This window comes from Tenrec ecaudatus, chromosome X, assembly GCF_050624435.1.
Source record: "Tenrec ecaudatus isolate mTenEca1 chromosome X, mTenEca1.hap1, whole genome shotgun sequence".
NCBI lineage: Eukaryota > Metazoa > Chordata > Mammalia > Afrosoricida > Tenrecidae > Tenrec > Tenrec ecaudatus.
This window is the reverse complement of record NC_134548.1, coordinates 104,261,627-104,289,069: the sequence shown is the minus strand read 5'-3', so window position 1 is coordinate 104,289,069 and position 27,443 is coordinate 104,261,627. Positions and strand designations below refer to the sequence as shown.

General features: G+C 38.5%; 1 protein-coding gene across 2 annotated transcripts in view; it reads right to left on the bottom strand.

Moving 5' to 3' along the window:
* DIAPH2 (diaphanous related formin 2) overlaps positions 1–27,443 on the bottom strand; it is a 925,981-nt gene that overhangs the window by 264,537 nt on the left and 634,001 nt on the right. For both annotated transcript variants that reach the window (XM_075539526.1, XM_075539525.1), the window contains one exon: positions 14,417–14,581. In XM_075539526.1, coding sequence (XP_075395641.1) covers positions 14,417–14,581 — 165 coding nt within the window. The remainder of the gene's footprint in view (positions 1–14,416; positions 14,582–27,443) is intronic.

Below are 27,443 nucleotides of genomic sequence, written 5' to 3'. Positions count from 1 at the left end.
GAAAATCCATCAAGGAGATTGATCAACACAGTGGCTACAACAGTGGCCACAAACATAACAAATATTGTGAGATTGGCATGAGGCTGGGCAGTGTTTTATTCTGTTGGGCAAAGAGTGACTCTGAATTGGAATCAATTTGATGGCACCTAGCAACAACAAAAACAAGAATAATTTCATTTACAATACATGCAAGCTTGGAAATCTAGCATACTACTTACGGTGTTCTCAAAAATAAGAACAGATACATTTTCTTTAAGCAAACCATCATCTTGAATAAGCCACTCATTTGAATGCAAAATATATAAGATCCTTGAAAAATAATGGACTTTGGGCATCTCCATTTCAAAGTGCCCAAATTTGGATGGATTACTGATTTTTTAAGGAATATCACAAATTCTCTGATATGCCAATGAGCCATATCATAAATGCCAGAAAATTCTGAACATCAAGAGATAAAATATTTGCAGAAAATTAAATTCTAAAGGAAGAGATGAGTAAGAAGTTATCATTAAGAATAAACCAGGTTTGCGGTCTGAAAAATATAGTGGTTTAAGAGAATATATTTTATGACATTGAAAATTTGTTCCAGAAGAGAATGAAAGAAAACAAAAGGAAAATGTCTGTGTGTGTGTATGTGTGTGTGTGTGTGTGTGTGTGTGTGTGTTCAGAAAGACATTTGCTTTGATTACATAGTCAGAAGGACAGTTATTGTAAATCATAATATGGCCTTTTGTTATTAAAGTACAAAACTTTTTATCATTGACAAACTGCATTTGTAAATTGAAAGACATCCAGGTTGAACTAAATAATATTTCTTAAATCAAACTGCACAGCAGAGCCAGGGAGAAAAATGTTTTGGAAAACTAGTCTGCGTGGGCCCAACTGGCGATTCCCCAATTACCAATTTAAGGCCTTTTACCAAAGGGGAGTTTGATGAGGTTATTATACAGAAAACAAAAAGGGACGGCAAATTCTCCGGAAACATTGCAGGTGCTTTACAATCACCATGATTGCTAGCATGACAGAAAACATGATACGGCTTTAAAAAAACCCAAAGTACATCGAGTGAGCTGATTAACATTTTAAATCACAATTGAAGATATAACCAATGGAATTATCCCCTGAATGGTGCTAATATTAACCACACAGTTATAACACCTTTGCAATTTAATAAGAGAATATATGTGTTTTAGAACTTAAACTTTCACAAGATGTTTTATTATTAAAACCTTAAAATAAACATACAGATAGAATCTAAATATACATGTGGAAGCATGGGTACATGCCTAAATGGATCTGCATTAAAACAGTAACATTAATTGTCACTGTGTAGTGAAATTTGTTGATTTTTGTAAGGAGGTTCAGAATTTTCAAATTTTTCTACAATTCACATGCATGATTCATAATAAAATTTGCCAGCCATATGAATCAGGGTCATTTTTAATGATATAGACAATAATTTTAAATAATGCCATTAAGTGGGCTCTGATTCATAGTGACTCTATGTACTCGGAACAAAGCAGATGGGAGCCCATTGTCGCAACCACTGTGTAGATCGACCTAATTGAGCGTCTTTCTCTCTTTTGATGATCGCATCATACCCTTTTCCACAAACTGGTAGCCTTGATTTAAGAGTCTGAAGTGTGTGAGAAAAGTATTGCCATTCTAGCTTCTCAGGAGCACTTGGGCTGCCCTTCCATCAGGACAAATGTTGGTTCTTCTAGTAGTACTGGTTCCTTTCGATATTCTTCGCCAACATAATGCAAACATATCAGTGATTCTCCAGTCTTCCTTATTCAGTATCCAGCTTCCAGATGCATGTAAGGTTATCGGATAAACCATGGATTATGTCATTGCATCTCAGTCCTCCAAGTGACATCTGTGCTCTTTTAGAAGATCCTGAGCAGCAAATCTACGCAATGCAATACCAGATTTGGTTTCTTAACTGCTACTTCCAAGAGTATTGGTTGTGAATTCTAGTACAATTAAATAACTGACACCTGCAATATTCTCTACATTTATCATGAAGTTACCTATGGTCCAGTTGTCAGGATTTTAGTTTTCTAAATCCATATTAAAGGCCGCATTCCTTGATCTTCATCAGCAAGTGCTTCAAATCTTCCTCACCTCTTAAGCAAGTGTGGTTGTTACATAATCTGTTGTCAATTTGCGCCATATGAATGAAGGTGTGGAGTTTAGCCCATCAGTCAGGTCACAGCTTGATGACCTCATTTGGAGGCACTAAGGAGATAATTAGCTCACTGGAGGGGGCGGGGGGCACAGGCTGACTCCCTGGGAGACATTGCAGCTGACAAGACACATGGATCTATGCTAGTGCCCTGAGCTGGAGGAGCCACGTGGAGACCCTGCCAGTACTGAGACACTTCCAACACCAGTGGATTCACAAGACTTCCCACCCACTGGCCTGTGATCTTCCTGCATTCGGCGTCATTGCATGTGTTTTGTGAGTCTGAAGAGGACTTTATATATATATTGGTGTCGGACATATGGGCGAATATTGGACTGCTGGACTTGATCTGGACTGAGCTGGGATGTTTTCTTAATATTCATTTGCTCTTGTATATAAAATTCTTTCTTATACACATATGAGTCTCCCTGGATTTTTTTTCTCTAGTCTACCCAGACTAACACAATAAGTTTATGTCATCTTCATATCACAGGTTGCTAATTAGCTTTCCTTAATTACTAATGCTGCATTCTTCTTGATACAGTCTAACTTCTTGGATTATTTGCTGAACATACAGATTGATAAGTATGGCAAAATGATACAACCCCGATGCACAACTTTCCAAATTATAAACCATGTGTTATACCCTTGTTCTATTCAAACAACAGCCACTTTGGTCTATTTCTAGAATCTGGATGTTCACAGGGAAGTGCTTTGCAATTTCCATTCATTGCAATGCTACACATAGTTTGTTATGAGCCATTCAGTGAAATGCCTTTTTATAGTCCATGAAGAACAGGTAAACATTTTTTTAGCATTCATTTATTTCAGCAAGATCCATCTGACATAATCACTGATATTTTGCATTTCATTTCCTCTTCTAAAGCCAGTTAGAATTTCTGGCAGATTTTCTTTCAACATATTGCTGTAACCCTCTTTCAATTATCTTCAGCAAAATTCTACTTGCATATAATTGCAATATATCTTGAAAATCTCCTCATTCTTTTTGGGTAACCTCTCTTTGAAGTATTGAAGGGGGATATAAGCCTAAATTGGCATGTTAAAGAAGGCTGCCCAGATGAAGTGATTGAACACGTTCATACAGCAAAGTGGTGTGTGTGTGTGTGTGTGTGAGAGAGAGAGAGAGAGAGAGAGAGAGAGAGAGAGAGAGAGAGAGAGAGAGAGAGAGAGAGAGAGAGAGAGAGAGAGAGAGAGAGAGAGAGAGAGAGAGAGCGCGCACCAAGGGTATGGCCTGGTAGCACACTAGTTACCTGTTGAACTGCTAATCTCTGGGACAACAACTCGAAACCACCAGCTGCTCCTTTGGAGAAAGATGGGAATTTCTACACCTGAAAGAGCTATACTCTTGGAAACCCAGTGTGGCAATTCTATCCTGCCCTATAGGGTCACCATGGGTCAGAACTGATGTCAATGGCAGTGATTTTTTTTAAGATGCAAGACACAGGGGACTCCATGGCATAATTCCAGGGAAAGTCCTGCCTCTTCCTACCTTACACAATGGATAGTGCATCACGTTTGGATAAATGCTTGATTCACAAAAGGGCAAACAAAGTAGAAGCAGAATGAAGAAAAGCATCAATCTCTACAATCCTGAAACAATACAAATTCGATTGTGTCTAGCTTCCACTACCATGTGGTCTAGATAGGACCGCATTAGAAGGTCATATATAGAGTGGGAGAAAAAAGTGGAACAAACTGAAAAATCATAAAAGAGACCAGGCTTAATTAATTAGATAGACAGTTGGCACCCCTGAGACTTCATCCACCAATCATCCTTCAGGTCTGGAACTGTACCCGCCCATGTGGTAGAATAATCCACCATTTATTTACCCAACAGTCATGTACAGAGGATTAGGAATTGAGAATCAATGGAAAGAGGAAGCACAAAGAAGAGGCAGGTTAAGTGATGGTATGCTGAGGAGATGGCAATGGACAAAGCGCAACATGGAACGTTTGAATTTTTCAGTGTAAGACTGGTGATTTACTCTGGAGACTTGCATTTTTTGGTTTTTGGTTTTAAACCGAGCAAGCGGAGAAGAGAGTAGCACCAGCACTGTTACCTGTAGGGCCCTTTGTTCCCGTGCCATAGGTGTATGCTTTCCTAACAATCTGTACCTCTGGCCAGTGGCAAGGCTAGTGGAAAAGGACGGGTTTTACCCCATATTGCTTATCTTATAGCTTTCCTACTTCCGGGTGTGCTGATAAACTCAATAATAACTGATAGAGAGGAATGTTTCCCTGGCAAAGATATTGCATTTTATTTCCTGATTCTTAGTAGACTTTGAAACCAAAAGGACACTTTGAATTGATTTTGCTATGATTTTCATTACTAAGAATTCCTCTACCTTATAATTTTAAAGGGGACTATCCAGCTTACCAAGTAGTTTTAGAAACATTGTTGATACTTTTAAGTTTTATAATATTCTAAAATCAATACATATTTTAAAACCATTCATATGGGTAGACCTTTTTATCAAACAGGGTTGGGAAATTTGAGTTTTCTTTAAACTATGTAGGCCATTATTACATATTCCTTTAGTTCCTTATAATATAATATTTGGCTTTTTTTGTACAAGGAAGAATGACATCAGAAAACTAGGACATCCACTTCTGGCCCAAGGTAAACAGTCAAGCGGAATACAACATTTGATAGGCAACATTTTTTTTTCCTAAAGAAGAATTCAACGATGCCTGTATAACACGGTAAAGGCTGATCTGTGGCACAGCTGGGAAATGAGGTATTCTGGTCAAATATTCTGCTTAATAGAGTTACCATATATTTTACATGGACCACCTATTTTCAAAGGGTTGGAATAGATCAAAATAAGCCTAAGGCTATGGAGCCAGGGTGGTCCCAGGTGAGCTCAATGGGAGTGATCTGGATGAGTGTGATTAAGTAGAGGGAGGTGATGGCCCTTGGGAGTCTATGAGCAAGAAAGGATTGATGGTTACACGTTATTTACTCTGGGCTTCTAGAATAAACAAGATGCAGGCCTGATAAAAGAACGGCTAGTAGGCAACTGAGCATTTTATGGTGGTGCAGTGGTTATGCCTTTGGGCTGCGACCCACAAGGCCAGCAGTTTGAAACCACTAGCTGATTCACAGGAGAAAGACAGCTTTCTACTCCCGCACACAGTGACTGCCCACAGGGGCATTTCTAGGGTCTCTACGTGTTGGCATACAGTACGTGGCAGTGAGTTTGAGTTTTCTGGTCTGGGGGACTTTTTAAATGTTTACAAGCCTCCAAGGTAAACTGGATCAGAGGAAGTAATAAACTATTTTTATGAAGGGTTTTGTGAAACATGGTCCTTCTGCAATGAGCATAACAACACTATGGTGCTTCAAGAATCAGTGGGAACATTGAAGCACTAGGAAACCACTTCCTTAGTCTGGATATAGGCACCTTTATTGAGGGCAATGCCATGCAGTTTCGTGAGCAAAAACTATTAGCAGAGGGGTATTGGCATTTCAGCAGGAGAGGAAGCACAGAGGCTTAGTTTTGTTCAAAGCGGTGGTGCTTGCATGGTATATCCATTAACATGCTTGGCTCCAAACAAAGATCCCTTGAAAATCTAAAAGACACAGTTCTCCTCTGCTGCACACGGGGTGTCCTGAGTGAGAGGTTCACTGGAAGGTCACTATTTGTTGCTGTTGTCTTCCCATCAGCTTTGAATAATGGGCACTTATCAAATGTTCTTATGTGCTGCCAAGTTCACTTCAACTCGGTGACCCCAGTTGACAGAGTACAGCTGTCCCCTAAACATAAGTCAAAATTCACGGCCATCGAGTCGGTGCTGACTCGGAGCAAGCCTACGGGACCAGGCAGAATTGGCTCTGGGGATTTCTGAGATTGTCTGTACCTCTTTCTGGGAGGAGAAAGTACCATCTTTCTCCCCACAAGAGGCTGGGGGCTTCAAACTGCTGATCTGGAAGTCAGTTGCCCAGTGTGTACCCACTGTGCCACCAGGGTGCCTGCTGTCCCGTAGGATTTCTTAAACGGTAATCTCTGGAAGACCAGATCACTAGGAGCCACTGGTGGGTTTGCACAGCCAACGCTCCCATTAGTAACTGAGCACACCTGAATCATTGCACCACCGGTGATCATTAAGAAGGGTGGCAAATGTTACATGGTCACTATTGACTGCCTGTTTTGAAGCACGTATGAAAGGACTCCCATATACACTTGTGGAGATTTTGCTGGGAGCTCGAGTCCTCTCTCCGCCAGTGGGAGTTAAAAAGAAATAACTTGGTATTTTGGGGTTGTTACTAAATTGACCTCCATCTTGACCCCCAACTGAATTCCCAGGGGATGAAACCTGGAGACCTGTTACTTACAAATAAATCTGTACTATTCAAAACGTACATGGAGGTCTTTTAGCGGCTACAAGTCGTTTTCATAGAGTAATTACCATTCTATTGGGAAAGCAGAGAGGCATAAATTTATAAGACCTCTAATGGCTATTTTGATCTTGTAATTCTAGATAAAAGTCTTTATAGTACTAATTATGACATTACTGTATCAAACAACATATTTGGTTTCTTACATAAGTCCAATATTTTTATACTTCCACTAGCATTTCTTTGAAATGTCAAGTACTTGTGAACTGAAGATTTGAAAATGTGTCAAAATAATGTAAGTCTCCTTGGATTAAGGTTTATATAGACATAATCTTTTCCTGCACAAAATTTATCCTTGTGTCTTTAAAGGCAATATTGTCTTTAATGAATGAATTAAATTTTCTGTGTATTTTCCATTTAATCTTTTGAATCTAACCAAATGCTGGGAAATGCTCACTTTGCCTTTCCAATGATGTTAGATTTAGATGTGAGTGCGGCCTTGTTACTGATTTAAGAGAGGAGAGCTCCGCAGATTGCAGCACCTTCATAAGCTGGCAGCACCTTCATAACCTGGCAGCACCTTCATAAGCTGACACGGCTACACGGGGAAGTCTCAAAGAAACTGAAATTCTAAAGGGCCACACCACTGAAAGAAGATCACTAATTGGGTATAAGCATAAAAGGATGGCTTAATTCCTCACGTCATACCCAAACTCACTGCCATCAAGTCCTTATGGCTCATAGTGACCCTACATAGGTTTTCAGAGACTGTAAATCTTTATGGGATCAGATAGCCTGATCTTAGTTCTGAGGAGCTGCTGGTGGGTTTGAAGTGACAACTTTGCAGTTAGCAGTGCAATGCTTACCCACCAGCACTCACCAACTAAGGGAGAATTACGGCTTAATAACAGTCACGCATTTGCCTGGGAGCTTTAACTGACTACTGGTACTGTGCTGCCAAACTTTTCTAAGAGACACAAGTCTTTGTTCTGCAGTTTCTATTGTCCACATTTGACTTTTGATTAAGGCTCTTTAAGTGGCCATAACTCAGCGTGTAAACAATATTGAACGGTTTAGATCTTATCAAGTAGTTAAAGGGAAGCTATTTGAGAATCTTAAACCAGCACAGAAAAGCTATCTTTACTTGTGTTTAATTTAAATCTGACTCCAATGTAGTAAATGGATTAGAAGTTAGAAATTACATAAGAGAAGTAGATGTGGGTACCAGTCAGGAGATTAATGTCGCATTATAGCGAACTTAGAGAGGGTGGAGGCCAGGAAATGAAACAGTAAGAGTTAGTCTGGAGAGAAATGGATGGATTCAATAGATTACTAACCAGGTAGAACCAATACAACTGAATAGATATCACATAGCATCCTAACACGTGGACATTTCAATGCTTACCTAAGAGCTGTTCAAAACTGTTGTTTTAAAATAATTAAAGGCTAAAATTCATTTGTCAATAGAACAATAAACTCTCCAATAGACTTCAACTCACAGTGACCCTATAGGACAAGGTAGAACTGTCCCTGTGGGTTTCCAAGACTGTACCTCTTTGTAGGATTAGAAAACCTCATCTTTCTCTCATGGAGTAGATGGTAGTTTCAAACTGCTGACCTTGTAGTTCGCAGACAAACACACAACCCACTACACCAACCAGATAAATAATTATTTATTGAGAGAAAATCTTCTAGCATGACAAATAATAATGGGAACATTTTATTTTTAATCCTGCCAATTAATCTAGTAATTCCACCAAGCCTTATTCTTGTATTTATAGTATATGAAATATAGAATGTGGACACAAACAAATCAAATACTTATTGAGCGCCTGGCTAACATATTGTCTTTTGAAAAGTAAAACAAAACAGAACAAAAACACACAGAAGCAGCAGGAAACTGACAGATTGAAAAGAGAAGGAAAGAAGCATTTTCTGTAATTTGTTTGGAGCTATGAAAGTTATTGAAGTATAATACTTGCCTCAAACACTTTCCCAAGAGCTGAAATTAATTTTTATGCCTATGCTAGATACCGCCTGGTGGTGAAACACATAAGGTTCACTGATTCTGAATATTCCATATCAAAGAAAGAGACTATTTGTGCAGTCAATTATTTGGACTAGAAGCATGATTGAAGCATCAAGGGGAATGAGCAAACACGATGTTTACACATATAAATATGGATTTGTATTATCACTCACAAACTATTCCATTTAACATTCAAAATCCTTAATTAATCATGCCGATTTCATATGGAGCTTTTGGAACTCAGATGAAGTTGAAGAGAAACTAAAACTAGAAAGACAGTACTAATTTAGCATTTAGAAATATCTCCAATCATATATATCTTCTTTCCAAAACATGTATGCTTATTCTAAATATCTTTGTCCTATTGAGTAATATTAATATATTAATAATTAATATAGCAGCATCACAGAGTGAATACCCAAGTTTTCTTTTATTAATTGGGGGGATAAGCTTTCTTAAAGGTCTTCATCCACAATGTCAACGCCACTTGCTCATTTTCATCTTTGATATATTTTGGGGGTGATGTCTCTCTGCAGAAGATTTTCTTGGTATGTGCATTTTGTTTATGCGAGACATGCCAAATAGATAGCCCAACATAAAACTCTGAGCTCATTTGGAAGTAATTTTTGGTAGCACATGAATCAGAAGTCTTATTTTCTTCTCAGCACTACTGATATTTTATTGTTTCCATCTATAGTGCAATATGCTTTTAGCGCTAAGAACCCTGAGGCCAAACACACAGAGTACGAAGAAAATGGGACCTTCTGGAGATTACCATTGTTGTCTCGCTTTCAGGGTTCTTCCCTCTCTCGGGAGAGTGAAATCACTTTAAGCTCACTAGGAAACAGGAACATGGTAAGCACAAATGATTGACTTAAGTTGGTGATGTTGATTTAGGAGTCTGCGGCTTATAGATCAGGTGTAAGACCCTTAGACCTGCTTGTCAGAGTCGCTTGCCAAATTTCTATGGATTTTTCCAGGCGTGGCTCAAATGTCACTTTCTCTGGGCTTCTCCTTTGTGTTATTATCCCACTGCATCTACCTGTGTCAACACTTATCAAACAGTGACGGCATTTAATAAGTTCTATCATCTTTGTCTGTCTGTCTTTCTCTACTGGTGACTAGAGAGGGACTATTCCTTTTATCTCTGGCCTAGAATATTACTGAAATCAAGTGAACTCTCTAATGGTGATGATGATGATGATGATGGATTAATAGAGAATAGCTACTAATGAGGAATTTTCATCTCATTATTACAATGGCTTGATGTGAACGGTATGGCAAGAATTATCACCTGCATTTTGGAGAAAACTGGCGCTCAGGCAAGTTGCATGTCCAAACCAAGTTTAATACAGCTGATAAGTGGCTGGCAAGTAGGCAACCCTTTTCAGAGAGACGTGTTAGTAGTGGGGGCACTCTGTAAGTTCATGGAGGTCCATTGCTGCATCATTTCAGTACTTCACATTGGTTGACTTATTTCAGGATGTGGTGACCTATTATGAAAGTCTGGAAACTTAATCTTAAAAAGGTCTCAAAGTGTTAACTTACATGAACATCAGAATGGCAAATTATTTATGACAGAAAATGTCTATGACAAATTTTTCCCAGTATTCCAGCTAAATGGGCAGGGATGTCAGTGGATCTGTATCTATATCTACCTCTACCTCTATCTATCTCTCTAAACACACATATATAGAGAGAGACAGAGAGAGTCCCTTACCTGGTTGCAAGACACCAGATTCGGCCATCACTGAAATTCTGATCATGATTCACACTTATTTTAAAAAAGAAAACATGGATACTGTGGTAGTTATATAATTTCATGTCAACTTGAAGATATATAATAGTGTAGCTATTCAACCTGTCAATCAGGTCACAGCCTGATGGTGCCTCCTTGTGGGCGTGACTTTCTCATAGGAACTGACCTCTTGCTCTGCCTTCACCATCCTCTTGGCAAGCCACTCTGAGACATGCCAGAGCCCTGGAAATGCTTACACTGCCATTGGATCCACACGACTTTGCCTGTACTGGCCTATGATAGCCCTGAATTCTACATTATTACTTGTGACTGAAGAGGGATTTATGGACTAATATCAGACTTATGGACTTGAGTTGGGCTGGGCTGGTAAGTTTTCTCGATATATAATTATTTCTTGATATAAACCTATTTTTTATGCATTGTGTTAGTCTGGTTGACTAGAGAAACAAATTCATAGACACTCATCTGTGTATAAGAAAGAGCTTTATGTAAAAGAGTAATTGTATATTAAGAAAACATCCTAACCCCGTCCAGATCAAGTCCATAAGTTCAATATTACCCCATATGTTAGTCCAAAAATTCCCCTCCAGAATCACGCAGCCATGCAATAATGCCGAATACAGGAAGATCACAGCCCAGTGGGTGGAAAGTCTTGATCCCGTGGCAGTGGAAGCATCTCTGCCCTGGAATGGGTCTCCACGTGGCCCCTCCAGCTCCAGGGCTCTGGGTCCATCAGCTAAGCTTCCTGTGTCTTGTCAGCAGGAATGTGTAGCACAGAATGTGTCTGTCCTCCAGTGAGATATTCATCTCCTCCACGCCTCCAAACGAGGTTATCAAGCTGCAACCTGATTGACAATCTAGACTCTACCCTTTGCGAATTAACAGGAGATTAAATAACTGCTACAGACCACCCCTTGTCAATTTGACAAGTTCACAGGCTCAAACATCCTCTCTTCCTCTGGTTGGGTTCTGGTCAACTCAATGTGGGCTGCCTCACTTAGTCTCACCAGCGAGCCCATTGGCTGCCTTGCCTTCTGACCATGAGCCCTGTTATACATTCTCAACAAACCTAGTCCCCTTGTGCTACGTCATGAACTTTAGACCAGTCAACCCACTCTCATCTTCTTTAGTCCCTGTGAACCAAGTCTATGGGTGTCAGTGGCCAGACTCAACTGGTCTCTGTATTGCTGCTTTTCTCCCACTTCCACTCAAAAAGTGGATCCGGGTAGTCGCCTAGCAAGCATTTCAGGCTGTCCACAGGCTCCATTTAACGTACAGTGCTAGAGAGGAGAGTTTCTTCATGGGTCCAATTTTTTCCTGCATCTGACAAAAACCACTAGTTCAAAATTCAAATATCCTAAGGGTTCCTTCCCACCTCCCTAGAATCTGTCAATAGCCCCCTAGGCAAGTGGCTTCAATTCAAAAGTCCTGAGAACTCAAGACACTGTGTGGGGCTTATCCTTTCAAAGCCTTCTTTTCAGGTGTTTCCTAATCCATTTAACTTCCAATTTAATGGCTCGAGGCAAGTGAGTTTACAAACTCTCTTTTTGATTTCCCAATAATCATTTCTATCAATCATTATATCAATAACTATAGGCAGAAGAGACAGTATAAACCTAGTAGGGTCAGATCCTAAACTCAATTTTAAAACAATCAAATTCAATACTAATCTAAATTTATCCCATATGGCCTTAAGCCTCTGGCTGCATTGCCTCAAGCCAGGGCAGGATCTTTTGTAGGCCATTTTGACCTCAGGCAGCCAATTTCACTAAGCAGCATGGTCTCCGAGATGTTCAAGGGGCAATTTTGCCACCCGAGCTCAAGATTCACATTTATCACAATCATTTTCACCATTTCAGAGAGGATTAACCACAGACAATTTCTAGGAATCCAAACTTGAAATGACCACATTCTTTCCAGAAAACAGCCTAGTAAACTGCAAGGCCGTATCTGGCTAGCCAAAGAAGAAGAACTACCACGAGGCAGAGGCCAAACAAGCATGCACTGGCCATCTCTATGATGTGTTTCTCCAGCGCCCTACTCCCAAGGTTTCGCTAGTCAGCTGGCTTAACACAGATACCCAGATAGAAAGGATAAAACGACTCACTTAAAATCACATACATCTGCTTAATGAGAGCACCAGGGTAGGGCATTTAGTTTTCTTAACAGTGAAGGTGTTTTTGCAGTTTTACACAGGATATGGCTCAGATGCTCTCAGGTATTAAATGTGTCCCTCAAAACTATGTGTTGGACTTGTCGCACCTATACATGTAGGGGTAATTCCATTTGGTAATTTGGTATGTAATGAGGCCCACTGGCTTAGGGTATGCTTTAAAACCAACGCTTCTGAGATATAAAAGGAGCAAGGCCAAACTGAGAAGCCATGCTACATAAAGATTGCTTAGGAACACTGGGGTAACAGAGTAGAAGAAGAGAGAGCTTTCTCCCACAGCAGGTCTCCAGAATGCAGACTTCTCCCCTAATGCACTGTGAGAAAATAAATTTCTGCTCCTGAACACCATGCATCTGTGGTATTTCTGTTACAGCAGCACGAATACTCCAAGAGTTCATATGACTACAGTCCTTCAACAAGTCCTCTATGCACCTACTACGCACGCACAGAGAACATCATACTGGAGTTATTGAAGAAATGCTGTAGCTTGGAAGAACTACATCCTGTATTACTCTGGGGTGTCACACAACAGGTAGGATCTTAGCACTCAAACCCTTGTTAGAACCAGGGGCTTTTTAACAACGATGGAGAATATTGAATTATTTTAACAGGTCTACCCACAAATACACACCGGTGGTAATAATAATTAATAATTAATAATAATAAATTTGTTGATCTTACACGGTTAATGTGTCACCATAAAAAACAAACTGAATCCAAGTGTTCAAATCATATTTCTACCCTTTAAATGTTGAAGATGGCTTGACTATTTTTGCTTAGCCTTCTTCCCAATTCTAGTCAAATATATTCCACTACTTATTGCACAGCTCAAAGTTTAAAAAATTAAAGGATAAAGACCAGAGACCCAAACTAGCTAATATCACAGCTGAAAAGGGGATGGGGTGACTTTTTTGGTGTCCCTTCGATGACTAATGCTGTTTCTTTAACTACAGCATTGTGCTGTGGGGTCTATGGCCTACGTAATTAGGCAAAGGCAATCTGCTTTCCACAAACATAACTGCATTTCCAAAACTATGAAATTCATACCAAAATCAAAATTATTTCATGGGGCAACACTATTGAAGGAGTCTTATTTAACAAATAACTACTTTGGGAATAGAAATAGACCTCGAATTGTAACTAATTGGTTTGTTAATTGATCTTCCCTGCTGAGGATAATTGCTAGAGTTCCTTCTTTGAAATCTATGGACCTTTACCTGTTTCCCAGTGCCTGTTTGCACACGTCTCTGTTGCTACTATAATCAGAGCCTGTGCTCTTCCTCCTATTTCCACTGTGGATGCAGAGAGGTATTTCCACAGTATTTTACAGAAAATCCTTTGATTCTCTCTAGGATCATAACTTACTCCCTGATACCCTCACCTCTAATTAATGCTGATATTTACTGTTATTCCCAAGAGTAGTAGTTGAAAACAAGAGCCCACATATTAAAAGAAACTTCAGGCTTTCAAGGTCATTTACATAGCCCAATTCAATGACATTTTCTCATTTCGGCTGTAAAAGAAACTTGTTCATAAATCAACCACAGCATTTTAATGTATTAAACAAGGGATGATTTTGAATCTTTTTTAAGGTAGGAGGAACTCAGATATTATGCTGGGTAAAAAAAAGGTCGTTTAAGTACCAAATCATTCATTTTCTATAAAATTTCAGTAGGATATTTCCCATGTGTACATAAAGCTGAAGATAATGAATTTAGGTCCCCATTATATGCTAAGCTCTCCAATGATTTTTTTATCCATGTCATAGGTATATAATATCTGTCATTTCCTGTTATGAGCCTATAACATGAAATCAATATTGGCAATAGGTACACAAAATGCCAATAGAAGGAGTTATTTGAAAATAAAAACAAAAGGCTCTGTAAGCTTTGAGATGTATTACTCACCAAAAACAAAGTTCGGAAGTTGCTGAGATCACCAAAAAACTCTTCTATGTCCACTGTCTTAGAGTCAAAAATGAAATATTCTCCAAGATGCTCATAGAGCTTCAGCATGTTTTTGTACATGGTGAAGAGTTTGTCATATTGGTCTCTGGCGCTCTTGGTAAAGCTGTAGCTTCGTGTTAAGGAAGATAATCCAATAACATTGCAAAGACGATCACTAGATATTAAGATGTGAATTATAATATATTTTAAGCAATTATATCTTACAGTAAGATTGGTTACTAAGATTGAACATATACTCAGCACATATATTTAACGTAGGATTATACAGATAGGCATACCTAGAATGTTTGCTAAATAAAAGCATATATATACCACCCCCAATCAAATCATATCTTAATGACAAAGTAATGAAGAAAATAATACAAAACCCAGTATACATCAATAAATATATTTTTCTTTCTGTGTACTCAGTATAAATATTCTATATACATAGACCACGTCAGTTGCCATTGAGTCAATTCTGACTCACAGGGGCCCTGTATGTGTCAGAGTAACACTGATTTCCATGGTGTTTTCAAGAGTTGATCTTGAAAACCATGCATTTCTCCTGAGGTCTCTCTAAGTAGACTTGAACTGTTAATCTTCGGGCTAGAGCACCAGTGTTTAACCTTGCGTCACTCAAGGACTCCGGATAGGTGGCTATGAATAGTCCCAACTCTGCTGTTCGAGGGATCTCATTTGAAATAGTATTGACTTAGAAAATTATGTAGAAGCCATTATCTCTATGAATTCATCAAGTAGTTGTAGAATTTTTAACAAAATTTTGCTGAAGATCATCCAAAAACTGTTGCAGCAATACACTGACCTGGTGCTGTCAGAAATGAAGGCTAGCTTCAGAAGAGGAGGTGGAGTGAGGGTATCATTAGAGATGCCCAGGGAATCTGGGATCAAGCACAGAATATTAGCTAGATTGTTACTTGCGTTTCATTGATTATTCAAAGGCATTCAGCTGTGTGGACCATACTAAACTATGGATGAGAAGAATGGGAATTCCAGAACACTTCATTGTGCTCATTCAGAACCTGTACAGTGATCAAGAGGCAGTTGCTCATATATAACAAGGGCATACTGAATGGGTTAAAATCAGGAAAGGTGTGCATCAATGTTGTATCCTCTCACCACACATGTTCAATTTGTATACTGAACAAATCATTCGAGAAGATCATCAGCATCAGGATTAAGGGAACACTTATTAAGAATCTGCAACCTGGCTTGCTGAAAGTGAAGAAGAATTGAAGCACTTGCTGATGAAGATCAAGGATTGCAGCCTTCAGTATGGACTGCAACTCCATGTAAGGAAGAGCTAAATTCTCACAACTGGACTAATCGGGAACATCATGATAAATGGAGAAAAGGTTGAAATTTTCAAGTATTTTGCCATATTTGGATCCACAATAAATGCTTATGGGAGTGGCAGTCAAGAGATCAAAAGATGCATTGCCCTAGGTAAATCTGCTACACATAAGCTCTTGAGAGTACTGAAGAGCCATACTTTACTTTGAGGACTAGAGTTTTCCTTACCCACGCCATGATATTCTCCACTGTCTCATATGTATGTAAAAGTTGGACATAGAATAAGGAAGGGAGAAAAAGAATGCATGCATTTGAATTGTGGTGCTTCAGAAGGAAGTACTATGGACTGCTAACAGGACAAACTGAGCTGTATTGGAGGAACAAGGCCACACCGCCCCTCAGAGGCAAGGATGTCAAGACTTCGTCTTACGTACTTTAGACATATTATCAGCAGAGACCAGTCCCTGAAGAAGGACATCATATTTGGTACAATGGACTGGTGGCAAAAAAGATGAAGGGCCTCAACAAGATGGACGGACACAGTGGCTGCGACAAGGGGTGCAGATATAGGTACAATTGTGAGGAAGACCCAGGACTATGCATTGTTTTACTCTGTTGTGTATAGCATCACTCACTATGGGTTGGAGTCTACTCAATGAGATATAACTATTATTTGCCTGAGAGGGAACTTCTATGAATGCCTTCAGTTTCAGGGTAGAAAGGTGTCTAAATGCAATAGTCTCGAGGGTTCCTCCTGTCTCTTTCAGAGCAGGAAGTCTGACCTTTTCTTAAAACATTTTGTTCCACATTTTTACTCTTTCTAATTGTGGCTTTCTATTGTGGTCCTGGTCAGTGGTAACCGGGCACCATCTAGTTCTTCTGGTTTCAGGTTATAGGTGGCTGTAGTGCAGGTTGGCCAGTATTCCTTTGGACTAATTGCTTACGTGAGTTTTCAGCTTCATCATTCTTCTTTGCTTCGGGTGGGAAGGGATCAGTAGTTGCTTTCTAGGTGGCTGTTGTAAACCTTTAAGACCACAGATGCTACTCACTAATCTTGGAGGTAAAATATCTATGATGGACTGTACTTGCCAATAAACTTGGATATTGCTTTCAAGTGCACTGGTTCTGCTCCAGTGTCTATGCATTTTCTATAACGATTCCTAAGTGCTCTATTATATGAATATACTAGTAGTATGTGCATCACAGTTGACCCAATGACAATGCTTTGGTTTTTTTGGTAACATATACACATTTTTATGTAAAAATATTCACTCCAAAATAAAACTCCAAACGCACTGCCATAGCAACCTTACAGAACAAGGGTAGAAGTGCACAAGTGTGTTCCCAAGATGGTAACTCTTTACGGGATCGGAAAGCTTTATCTGTCTCCCTTTGGGCTGGCTGGTGGGTTCGAATTACTTACTTTGTGATTAGCAGTCCAACCTGAAACTACTATGCCACCAGGACTCTTAAATAGATCCACAATTATAACCAAATCTGAAAATAATCAGTTTGTATTTTTCAAGACCTTTTAAACCCCATCCATGCCATAGTGCGCAGTCTGGATCTTTTAAAGGCAAATAATTACATGTGGTAAACACATCTACAAATATCCACACAGTAACGCCTGCATACATGTATGATTAAATAAAGAAGTGGAACGCTCGCCTAGTGAAGTTGGCATATAAAAGAAACCATCACATCCAACTACTAAAACATAAAATAACCCTAATATATACGTGTGTTTTATTAATGACATCTCACTATATGTATATCTATACTTACTAAGCAAACTCATCCTTTTTTCTGGATAGTAGAAGATATATAATGATCTTTAGAAGCAGTTTAAACATATAGAAACAAATCAATTGACTATTCCAACAACTCATACCTAAGTATTATAAGCATTCTCTTTCTGGTCTCTTTCTAACATGACTAACAACATTTGAATATCAACTGACGAGACTGCTTCAGAAAATATTAAACTGGTTAACTATGAATAGCTAATGAAAGGAACCAAGTTAAGATTTTAAATATAAAATCAATTCCATTAAAATTTCAGTAACGATCACAGAAGTCAAATTTCTTTAGTTGGAAACACAGTAGACTTGGAATTTTCAAAGAATAATAACACTGTTTGGGGCAAACTATTTTAAGATCCAATATAGTATTACTATTTTGTGGTGATGTAACGTTACCAGGCACTGATAATTGTGACTTGAAATACTTGATTGTATAAGGGTTTCTGAAGTCTTCGGTGTATGTTAACGTAACCTAGGGTTTGAGTTTGGTTTCCACGGGCACACAACTCTAGTTTTACAATGGAAGTCAATGGGGGGAAATCAGACCATTTCTGGAAAATTACTTTACAGCTGACACTTATGCAATATATCCTGATTTCAAAAATGAGATGCCCCTGACCAATGCTCCAGTCATGCTGTTTAAGTATTAGCATTCACTTCATCAACGCAACGACCTCTTCCCTGCGAATAAGTGGTACGAACTCTTTCAACCCTGGCAGCCATTTTGGTGTCCAAAGATATGAAATAATTCATATTTTTGGATGTTTGCTTGTTTTTTAACAAACAATACTGTTTTAGGTGCCCTGGTAGCACTACTGGCAAACATTAGGGTACTAAGCAGAAGGTCTAGAGCTTAAACACGCTGGCTGTTCTGCAGGGAAAAAGATGACGCAGTCTGCTCCTAAAAATTTTTACAAAGACTCAGAAACCCTCTCTTGGGTCCCTATGAGTAGGAATCAACTCAATGGTGGTGGGCTAGGTTGTCTATTGTCTCTATAGGAAAAGAAAAATAATGGTCACCTAGTAATTCATGCTTTATGTACATTTTCATTTTACATTCAGCTTATCATTATATATTTTTCTCCTTTAAAAGAAATGTTAAACATTCTATTTCTGCACTGCAGAAATAAGACAATACTCCGTATTTCTGAACACAGAATGAAAGGCAGAAACGTTTTCTGGCTATTTTTTCCTAAATGAAACAGACTCATGCTAGAGACTTGCTAGGCAGAAACACTTTGCAAAGGTCACTTACTTGTAATCCATTTGCATTGCAAAGTACTAAACTGCTTGTGTATTTCAGAAAAGCTCAACATCTGCACAGCACAGAGAGAAAGCCAAAAGTAACGAAAAAGGCAAAAACTGTGTTGTCCATTTATTATAACACAACTATTCACGGGCTCAAAAATGTCCTTTAAGCAATACACAATTTCATAAATTTGTTCTCATAAAACAAAAGCTAATTTCAGAAATTCTGTCTGCATAACAAAGTGAGAAAATTTGAAAAAAATTCTGGGAACAGTTTATCTTAGAAATAACAAATAGAAAGCAACCCAGTCTCTAAGTCCTTCACCTATCAAAGGCGTCAAATGGATACAGGGCCTGCGTCGCCACCACTGTAATCTTTCCCAAGTGCATGCATGACACCAAATCCTACTTGAGACTTCGGAGGGAAAGCAACTAAGTAGCACTGTTTCTTTTCAAGTCCGCTGCTTCATGTAGGAATTTTGGTTTTGTATTAGTCAATTAATTTTTGTGTGCGCAACCAAAATGCTGCAACCAATATTACATGATCGGTGAGCACTGTGATTGAGATAATAATCATTGAAACTCAACCCTCACCTTCCCAATATTATGAGCTAGTATTATCAACCATTCTGCCATAATTAACTTGAATTTGTATAGGACTTGACAATTTACGATATGCTTTTCCCCCTATTAAAGGAGCCCTGATTAATTCTGAATATTAGCAGTTTCCTAAATCTTTTTTCATATCGTGAAACCTGTGGCAGTTGAAATTGGATGGGCTTGCCTTCTCCGTCTGGGTCTCGCAAGTTTTGATATGTTGCAGTTAGACACTACTTTTCTGGCATTCTCTGTTTAGTGGGAAATATTTGCATTTTCCTTCCCGGACACGGTTCTACCTTACACAGGTTTTACTAATATTTACTTTTTTATTGCCTACCTTCCCTCAATAAACAAATAAACAAACAGGATCCAGAAGAATAGACCTTACCTGTCTTACTGAACTCTGACACATCAGAGTTCAATGATGAGATACACATTGTAGATACAGCAATGTCAGTGAGTAGAACTGTTTCCAAGATTGTTCTTCACTATAATCTTTAGGGAAGGAGACCATTGGGCCTTCTTCTGTGGCAATGCTGGGTAGGGGCGAAGTGTCAATCTATAGGTAAACAGTCATGGGCACACCATCCGAGGCCCTTATCGAACTACCACTGGGTCAATTCTGACTCAGTGATCTTATATAAGATTTTCAAAGATATGAATCTTTATAAGAACAGATAGCCTCATTCTTCTCCCACGGAGTGCATGCTGTTTGAACCATTGACCTTGCGATTGGCATTTGAACACTTACCCAACAGTACTATCACGGATACTTTCAGAGACCTAAACAACAACAAAACAGTAAACTCGTTGCCACTGAAATATTGGACTCATAGCAACCCTGTATGACAGAGTAGAGCTGCCCCTGTGGGTTTCCCTGACTAAATCTTCATAGGAGTAAACAGTCTTACCTTTCTACCGAAGAGTGGCTGGTCGTCTGGAAATGCTGCCCTTGTAGTGTGCAACCCAACATGTAACCTCCTTTATAACCAGGCTCAAATTACAAGGATCCCCTTTTGCAGTAAGCAGGGCTTCAACCAGTGTGGGAAGACCCCCATTATATTTCAAGTCCAAGGCCTTAGTCCTAGCTGCCACTCCAGTGACTTCAGTGAAACCGAAATTGACAATGAAAGCTGTAATAACATCTAATTATTTTTTTAAAGTTCTGTGCCATGCACTATGGAATGCTTCTCATGGATAAACTCATTTAATCCTCTTAATAGCTTCGTCAGATGAGAAGTTGATAAAGTCACACAGCTGATACGCCACAACAATAACAATAACCCTTCTGTAGTTCCAGAGCCCGTACCTTTAACCACTTGGCAACAACCAAAACCGATGACCAAAACCAGGAGCCCTGGTGGTAAAGTGATTATGTGTTGGGCTGTGATCTGCAAGGCCAGCAGTTCAGAACTAGCAGCGGTTTTTGTGGGAAAATGATGGAATTTTCTGCTTCAGTAGTTACAGTCTAGGAAACCCACTAGGGCAGGTCTACCCTGTCCTTTAGGGTTGTCATGAGTTGGAATCTCCTTGGTTGCACAGTTTGGTTTTTGGTTTATTGTCATTGACTTGATCCTGACTGATAGTAATTGGTAGGTTTGAACCACCACCAACTTTGCTGTGAGCAGTTCAAGGTTTACCTGACAGTGCCACCAAGGATCCTATATAGATTCATGCTAAGTATGTGCTAAAAGAGGGAAGCCTCATTATAATACTGCATTAGGGATACACTGGGTACAAAGAAACTAAAATCCCTTTTTTGGATAAGTGTTCATTGCAAGGAATCCAAATTAAAATAAGTATATCATTTTAAAAGACTAGCAGGCAAACTGCTAACTTAAAAAATGATTAATAATATTAATTTGAAAATCACCACTATTAATTTTAAACACCATACATTTAGAAATGTAATTTACAAAACATAAGTTCCACAAAGCATTTCTGTCTTAATTCATATGAAAATCTGGACTATAGAAACATTCTTTAAATTGAGTTGGATATCTATCTACTAGAGAGATTGTAATTTTTATCACCCATGTTTTTGTGTGACTACACATATATAGGAGTCTGTACAGTACTACTGAATAGGCATTATACTGCTCAAAATAACGCAGACATTGAAATCCACCAGCCACTCCAAGAGATAAAGTGAAGCTATAAGCTGTCCTAAAGATGTACGATCTTGGAAACCCTATAGAAGATGGGATAGGAATTGCCTCCATGTCAGTGAATTCAGATGAGTGTAGGATACATATATACATTTATTAATTATATTCCTTAGAAGATAGCAACAGAACGGTATGGACTCACATTTCAATAGCTCTAATTCACCCATAGGTATGTAGCCAAGTAGCAGTTTCCAAATGTGTTTTCACAACATATTTTATAACAGTTAATGTACATTTTATGTTATTTTTACTGTCTTACAAAGGTATAGTTACTTATTTCTAAACCAGTTGAAGATAGGTGCATAATCCTTTGCCTCTAAATGATAAATTGGAATTGTTTCACTAAACACCCCAGCTCTAAACTCACTGCAGTCGAGTCACCGTTGACAGATAGTGAACTTCTGTGGGTTTCCCTGGACTGTACACGATGGAAGTAGAAAGGCCAGTCTTTCTCCCACAGAGCTGCTGTGGTTCGTTTCAAACTGCCAACCTAGAGGATAACAGTCCAAGTGGACCAGGGGTCCTCACACTCTTTAAACAGGGGGCCAGTTCACTGTCCCTCACACACATTGGAAGGTCAGACTATAGTTTAAAAAATCCCCAAACTGTGAACAAATTCCTATGCACACTGCACATATTTTATTTTGAAGTAAAAAAACCAAACGGGGCAAAAACACCCGGCGGGCTGGATAAAGGTCCTCAGCGGGCCGCATTTGGCCCACGGGGCGTAGTTTGAGGACGCCTGGAAGCACTACGCCACCAGGGCTCTTTAGCCTAATTACAAAAAATGGTTTATCATTTTCCTTAATTTTGATGTGAAGAATAACTGCTAACACAGAAATCTTGTTCCACTAAAACTGGCAAAAAGGATCAGCAAAGCACTGGAGATGAAGGAGTTTATGTATCCCACAGCTAAATGAATCAAATCTGTTCTTATAATTGCTCATTTTCATAGGCAATGCATTAGTTACAAATACGTTTGATTAAAAACTTAAAACATAAAAAATCATGATGGCTGGATTGTTGAAGAACATGGAAAAAAATCAACTGGAGATCCACTTAACCTTCACAAAAGTTTTAGTTAGCAACATGTTCATTTATCTATTTAAATAAAAACTTACAAATATACAATCTATTGGGGAATATAGATATAATTTTTCTTCCAATATCATTTCAGAAAATATCCTCTGAATATTAAATAGAAAATAATATTTTCCATATTATTTTAATAACTAGGTTTAGCCAGTAATTTTTAATATTTCAAGGAAATATCATTTGCAAATAATGTTCAGGAATAATTACAGTGGCTGAAATTTACTTATTAGTTACTTTTGATGTGATGCCTATGATTTGACAAATGCTTTGGACTTTGAAACACTAACCAGGACAACTTGGAATGGTAATATGTTTCATTTAATTTCAACATACACAGTTTATACAAGTTAAAGGTTTTAAAAAAATTCTTTTAGAAATCAGATTACAAATGGAGGCATAGGATGTTTATAAATATGATGAAGGTAACAGTCAGTACGTAATATTTTGAATTGCAGTCCCTAATTTTAAATAGATAAAAGGAAAGTATGCTATAGGAGAGATGACAATCTACTGTAATGACCTGACTTTCCCTCAGATAGCCTGAGTCAACTAGGTATAAAGAAAATGCTTTCAAATCAGATTGAAATTAAGGGCAACATTTGAAAAGGTTATTATCAAGGTCAATATACAATCAATGCTTACTTTGCCTCGTCTCTCTGTATGTTCTGCAGATATATTCTTTTGTCCCTCTTTGAAAATAGAATTATCCTGACAATCTTGGCCACCAAGGATGGGTAAAAGAAATTCTTTGTTCAAACATGGAAGCCTACTCTGTGATGAGGATCAGGCCGTGAATAGTTATTCCATCAAAGTGCTGTGGATGTAATGATGAATACTGACAGGGCTTCAGACCACTGCTTGTGTGAGAATGACAGTTTAATGATGGCAAACAAATGATTATAGTTTAGTGAGGGAAAATTAACAAAGACAATGAAAGATTTCTAAACCTACAGATTAAAAAATGACACTGCCAAGTAAAAGGGTTCATAAGATATATGGCCTCAGAATGCCACAGGGACAGTTCTACATTCTCTCTTATAGGGTCGCTGTGAGTTGGAATCGACTGGATAGCAGGGTGATTTCTAGTGTAATTTGGAGGCTTAATTTAGATTTGTGCGAGGTGAAAGGGCAGGGGTTTGAGGCTGAAAATGTTGTTTATTATTAAAAATGTCATTCTCTTATTTCTTTTTTCTGTTTTTCAGTAAATGAAACCCAGGATTGATAAGTCTATAGGGACAGCAACTAGAACAAGGGTATAGGCAATGGGAGATGTATACGCAGAGTGGGGAAGGTAAAAGGGAGATGATATCAATGTGATCAGTAAGGAAAAGTATGTTGGGAAGCTGATTCTGGAAGCAATCGTATAATGCTGTTTGATGAGAATGAACTATGGAATGATATGACATATGCATTAGCAACCAAGTAATAACAAATTAAAGGGGAAAACCCCCCAAACATCGATCCAGGAATGGGTTTGTGGCTCACACTGAACCCTAGCTCCAACTAAGGAACAATTAATTCTTACATCATGGCCCTGATACTCACCTCCAGGAAGAACACCCAGAAGACATAGTTGCAATAGCAAAATGTGGCAAAGAATGCAGATGGTGCCTGGCTAGCAGATAAAATAGCATCAGGGATCTTAAAGGCATGTTTCCAAACAAACAGCCATCCAAATGAGATGTCAACTAAGTCCACATGGAAGAGGCACACCATCAGTCACTGACGGATGGTAAGCCATATAATCCGAAGCCAAAAAAGGGGTTAGTATCAGAGGCGGAATTGTGAGGACGCGGTGCACACAGGGCTACGGTTGACAGTGGAGGCCAAGATTCAATTGTGGAGCAACATAGGAATTAAATCCCTGGAGAACTCCCTTGTTCTGTAATTGAAGCGTTGGAGGAAAGTGGGTACTAAACAGAGAGATAAGCAGTAAGATCCTTAGAAGATCAAAGGAGTAAATTTGACTTGAACAGTTAAAACTTTCTCTGTAGATCTCTCCATGCCCCCATGTGATGCATGCTAGTCCTGATCTGCTTTCTTACATCGTCTGTATCTTTGGTTTGTACGGTTCTATTTGGTTTTTGTCCATATTATGATGTATCTCAGAGGTGTCATGTCATTGGAGGGCACCCTATTGAAATTATGCTATATGTTTTTCTGTTTTTTCAATATATGAAACCCATGATTGATGAATCTATAGATAAACCAAGTAGAATAAGGATTTTGAGGGGAGAGTGGTTCAGTGGTGGAGGGGGTATGAAGGTAAGACAATGTCAAGGGGACTATGTAGAACAAGAATGTTTAGAAACGGATTGTGTTAGCAAATGTACAATTCTGCCTGACATGATTGATATATATTAATATATATTGATGACACATATATTTACTCTAAAAGAGAATGATAATTTAAAATAATTACTTAATTGTATGCAAAGAACAATGATAAATAATTTGGATGCTATGAGTTAAATGAAACCTGCTCAATAAAAATTCTACTTATTTTGCAAAAAAATAAAACAAAAATGCTGGATAAGCTGGAAACTAAAAAGTAAAAGGTAGGGTCATTGAGTGGAAGTAAAGGCTTTTGAGAGGTATCCTGTGAACACAAGGAGAGTGGCAAAGGTCTGTTAGGGTAGCCCCTGAGGAGTCACAGGCAGAGAGAGGGAGATGGTCAGCTTAAAAGTCTATTAATAACTTTGACATTTTTCCTAAGGAAAAATGTAGGTCATTGAAGAATTTAAAGCATGGAAGTGATTGGACAGCATTTCCTTTGCTTAAGGACTCAAAGCCAAACAAACAACTTTTAAATTAAAACACACACACACGTACATTCAAGACCACCATACCCACCAACAGATAACATACCCAGGACTAAAGGAAAATAGAAAACATTCCAAATGATATGATGTCTTTTTGCTACTGTTTGCTGATTAAAGAGTACACACTATTGAGATCGTTACCACACAATTGCTTCGATTATCTTCTTAGAAAGCTACATAGAGTCAAAAGCAGTTTAAAAAATAAAAGGTGTGAGGCAATACATAACTAACAAGATCAGCATATAGAGAGTTGCTTGTTAGAATCACATGAGAGTTGTGATTGTAGAGCTTTGAGATTGAGGTGGGTATTTTGAAATTTCTGCATTAGTACTTGCATGCATATGAAGATGCTGATTATATCCAGTTCTACCTCCAGCTTGTGTCATATTGCGCTTTCAGCATCATTTATAATGGGGCGAAAATAAATAAGGTGCTGGATCGAAGATTAAGTACAGGCAGAGAAAGTGAAAGTGATGACAGGGTTCCTAACCCCCTGAGACTTTATAAACTAGTGTGGGGTGAAAGATAAACAACAGTAGAGCAGCTATACTAAAAAGGTGGCGATAAAAGAAACTTTATGACATACTTGTTTAAGAGCACGGTTTGTATTGCAGGGAAAGGAGGAGGGAACCCTGGTTCAAATCCTGAATCCACCAATTACTACCTAGATTGGACTGAGAGTCAGTTGACTTCCTGTAGCTAATTTCATCATCTTTTCAATGGGAATAAGAATAGCATTTATTCATCAGAGGGTCATTGGGATTGTCAACCTAGGGTATTTTTCTAAAACATAGAGTTCCGTACACAGTTCCCGGTAAGATGTCAATAAATATTAGTTGTTGGTATAGCTGCAACAATGGGTTTAAAGATAGCAGCAACTGTGAGGAGTGCGCAGGTCCTGGCAGTGCTTCATTCTGTTGGATGGCACTTTAAGACCAACAATCTATTACCTCGCTTACAGCAGCCAAACATGCAGAAGGTTTCCCTGCATTCATTAAATATAGATCAATTCTGCCCTACAAGTGAAATTTATTTTTGCCGAAAAAGAATTTCTTCAGACAAATACATATTTGCATGGCGTTTCTTATATTCTACTTTTTAGCACTTTTTAATTTTATAAGATTCTTTGTTAGATATGTAGGTGTGTATGCATGTATATGAGTATGTTCACACATACATATATATGAAATATTTTATTATTTTTATGGTGTCACTAATGAATTCTCTCTTTTTATCAATTTGCTATATGTCGTAAGAAAATTGCATTCTTAATTCATGTGTTATGAGGCAGAAGCTATTCAAATACAATGAATTAAATTACTTCCACAGAATGCATTTCTTTTTTTTCCCCCTTTCCTTTGTTGGAGAAATAAAAAAAATGTTCCCTGTGAATTTTTCTGCTTGAGGAAAACAAACAACAACAAAATAGCTTCAGAAGTGTTCAGTTTGTGACATGGATATAAAGCAGGACTGCAAATCTATCTTTAATGTGTTTGCTGTCTCTAGGTGTTTCTGACATCTCAAAAAATTACGTGATCTTAGGAACCGTATATGTTTCAATGTCAATGTGTTATTCAAAGCCAGCATTTGAACAGAAAGAAAAGAAAGGGGAAAGCCAAGCTTTTTCCACCCAGGTCTTCTTTTATTTAGTGTATATACAAAGTTTTACTTGTATATCTGGAGTAGTCTTACGGTTCTTTGAAAGATCAAGATACAGGGGTCAGTGACCTTCTCCTTCTCCCCTGGATAATGTCAGTATACATGGACTTGGCTCTGGAGCACCGAGGGAGGGCACAAAAGGAGGAGTGAGAGAAAAAGGGAGAGGGAGAGACCAGGAGGAAGAGGGAGAGAAAAGGTGTCAGTAAGTATGTCTAGATAGATCCTTGAGATAGCCATTTTAGCACTACCAACTTCATAGAAATGCACAAGAAGTATTATG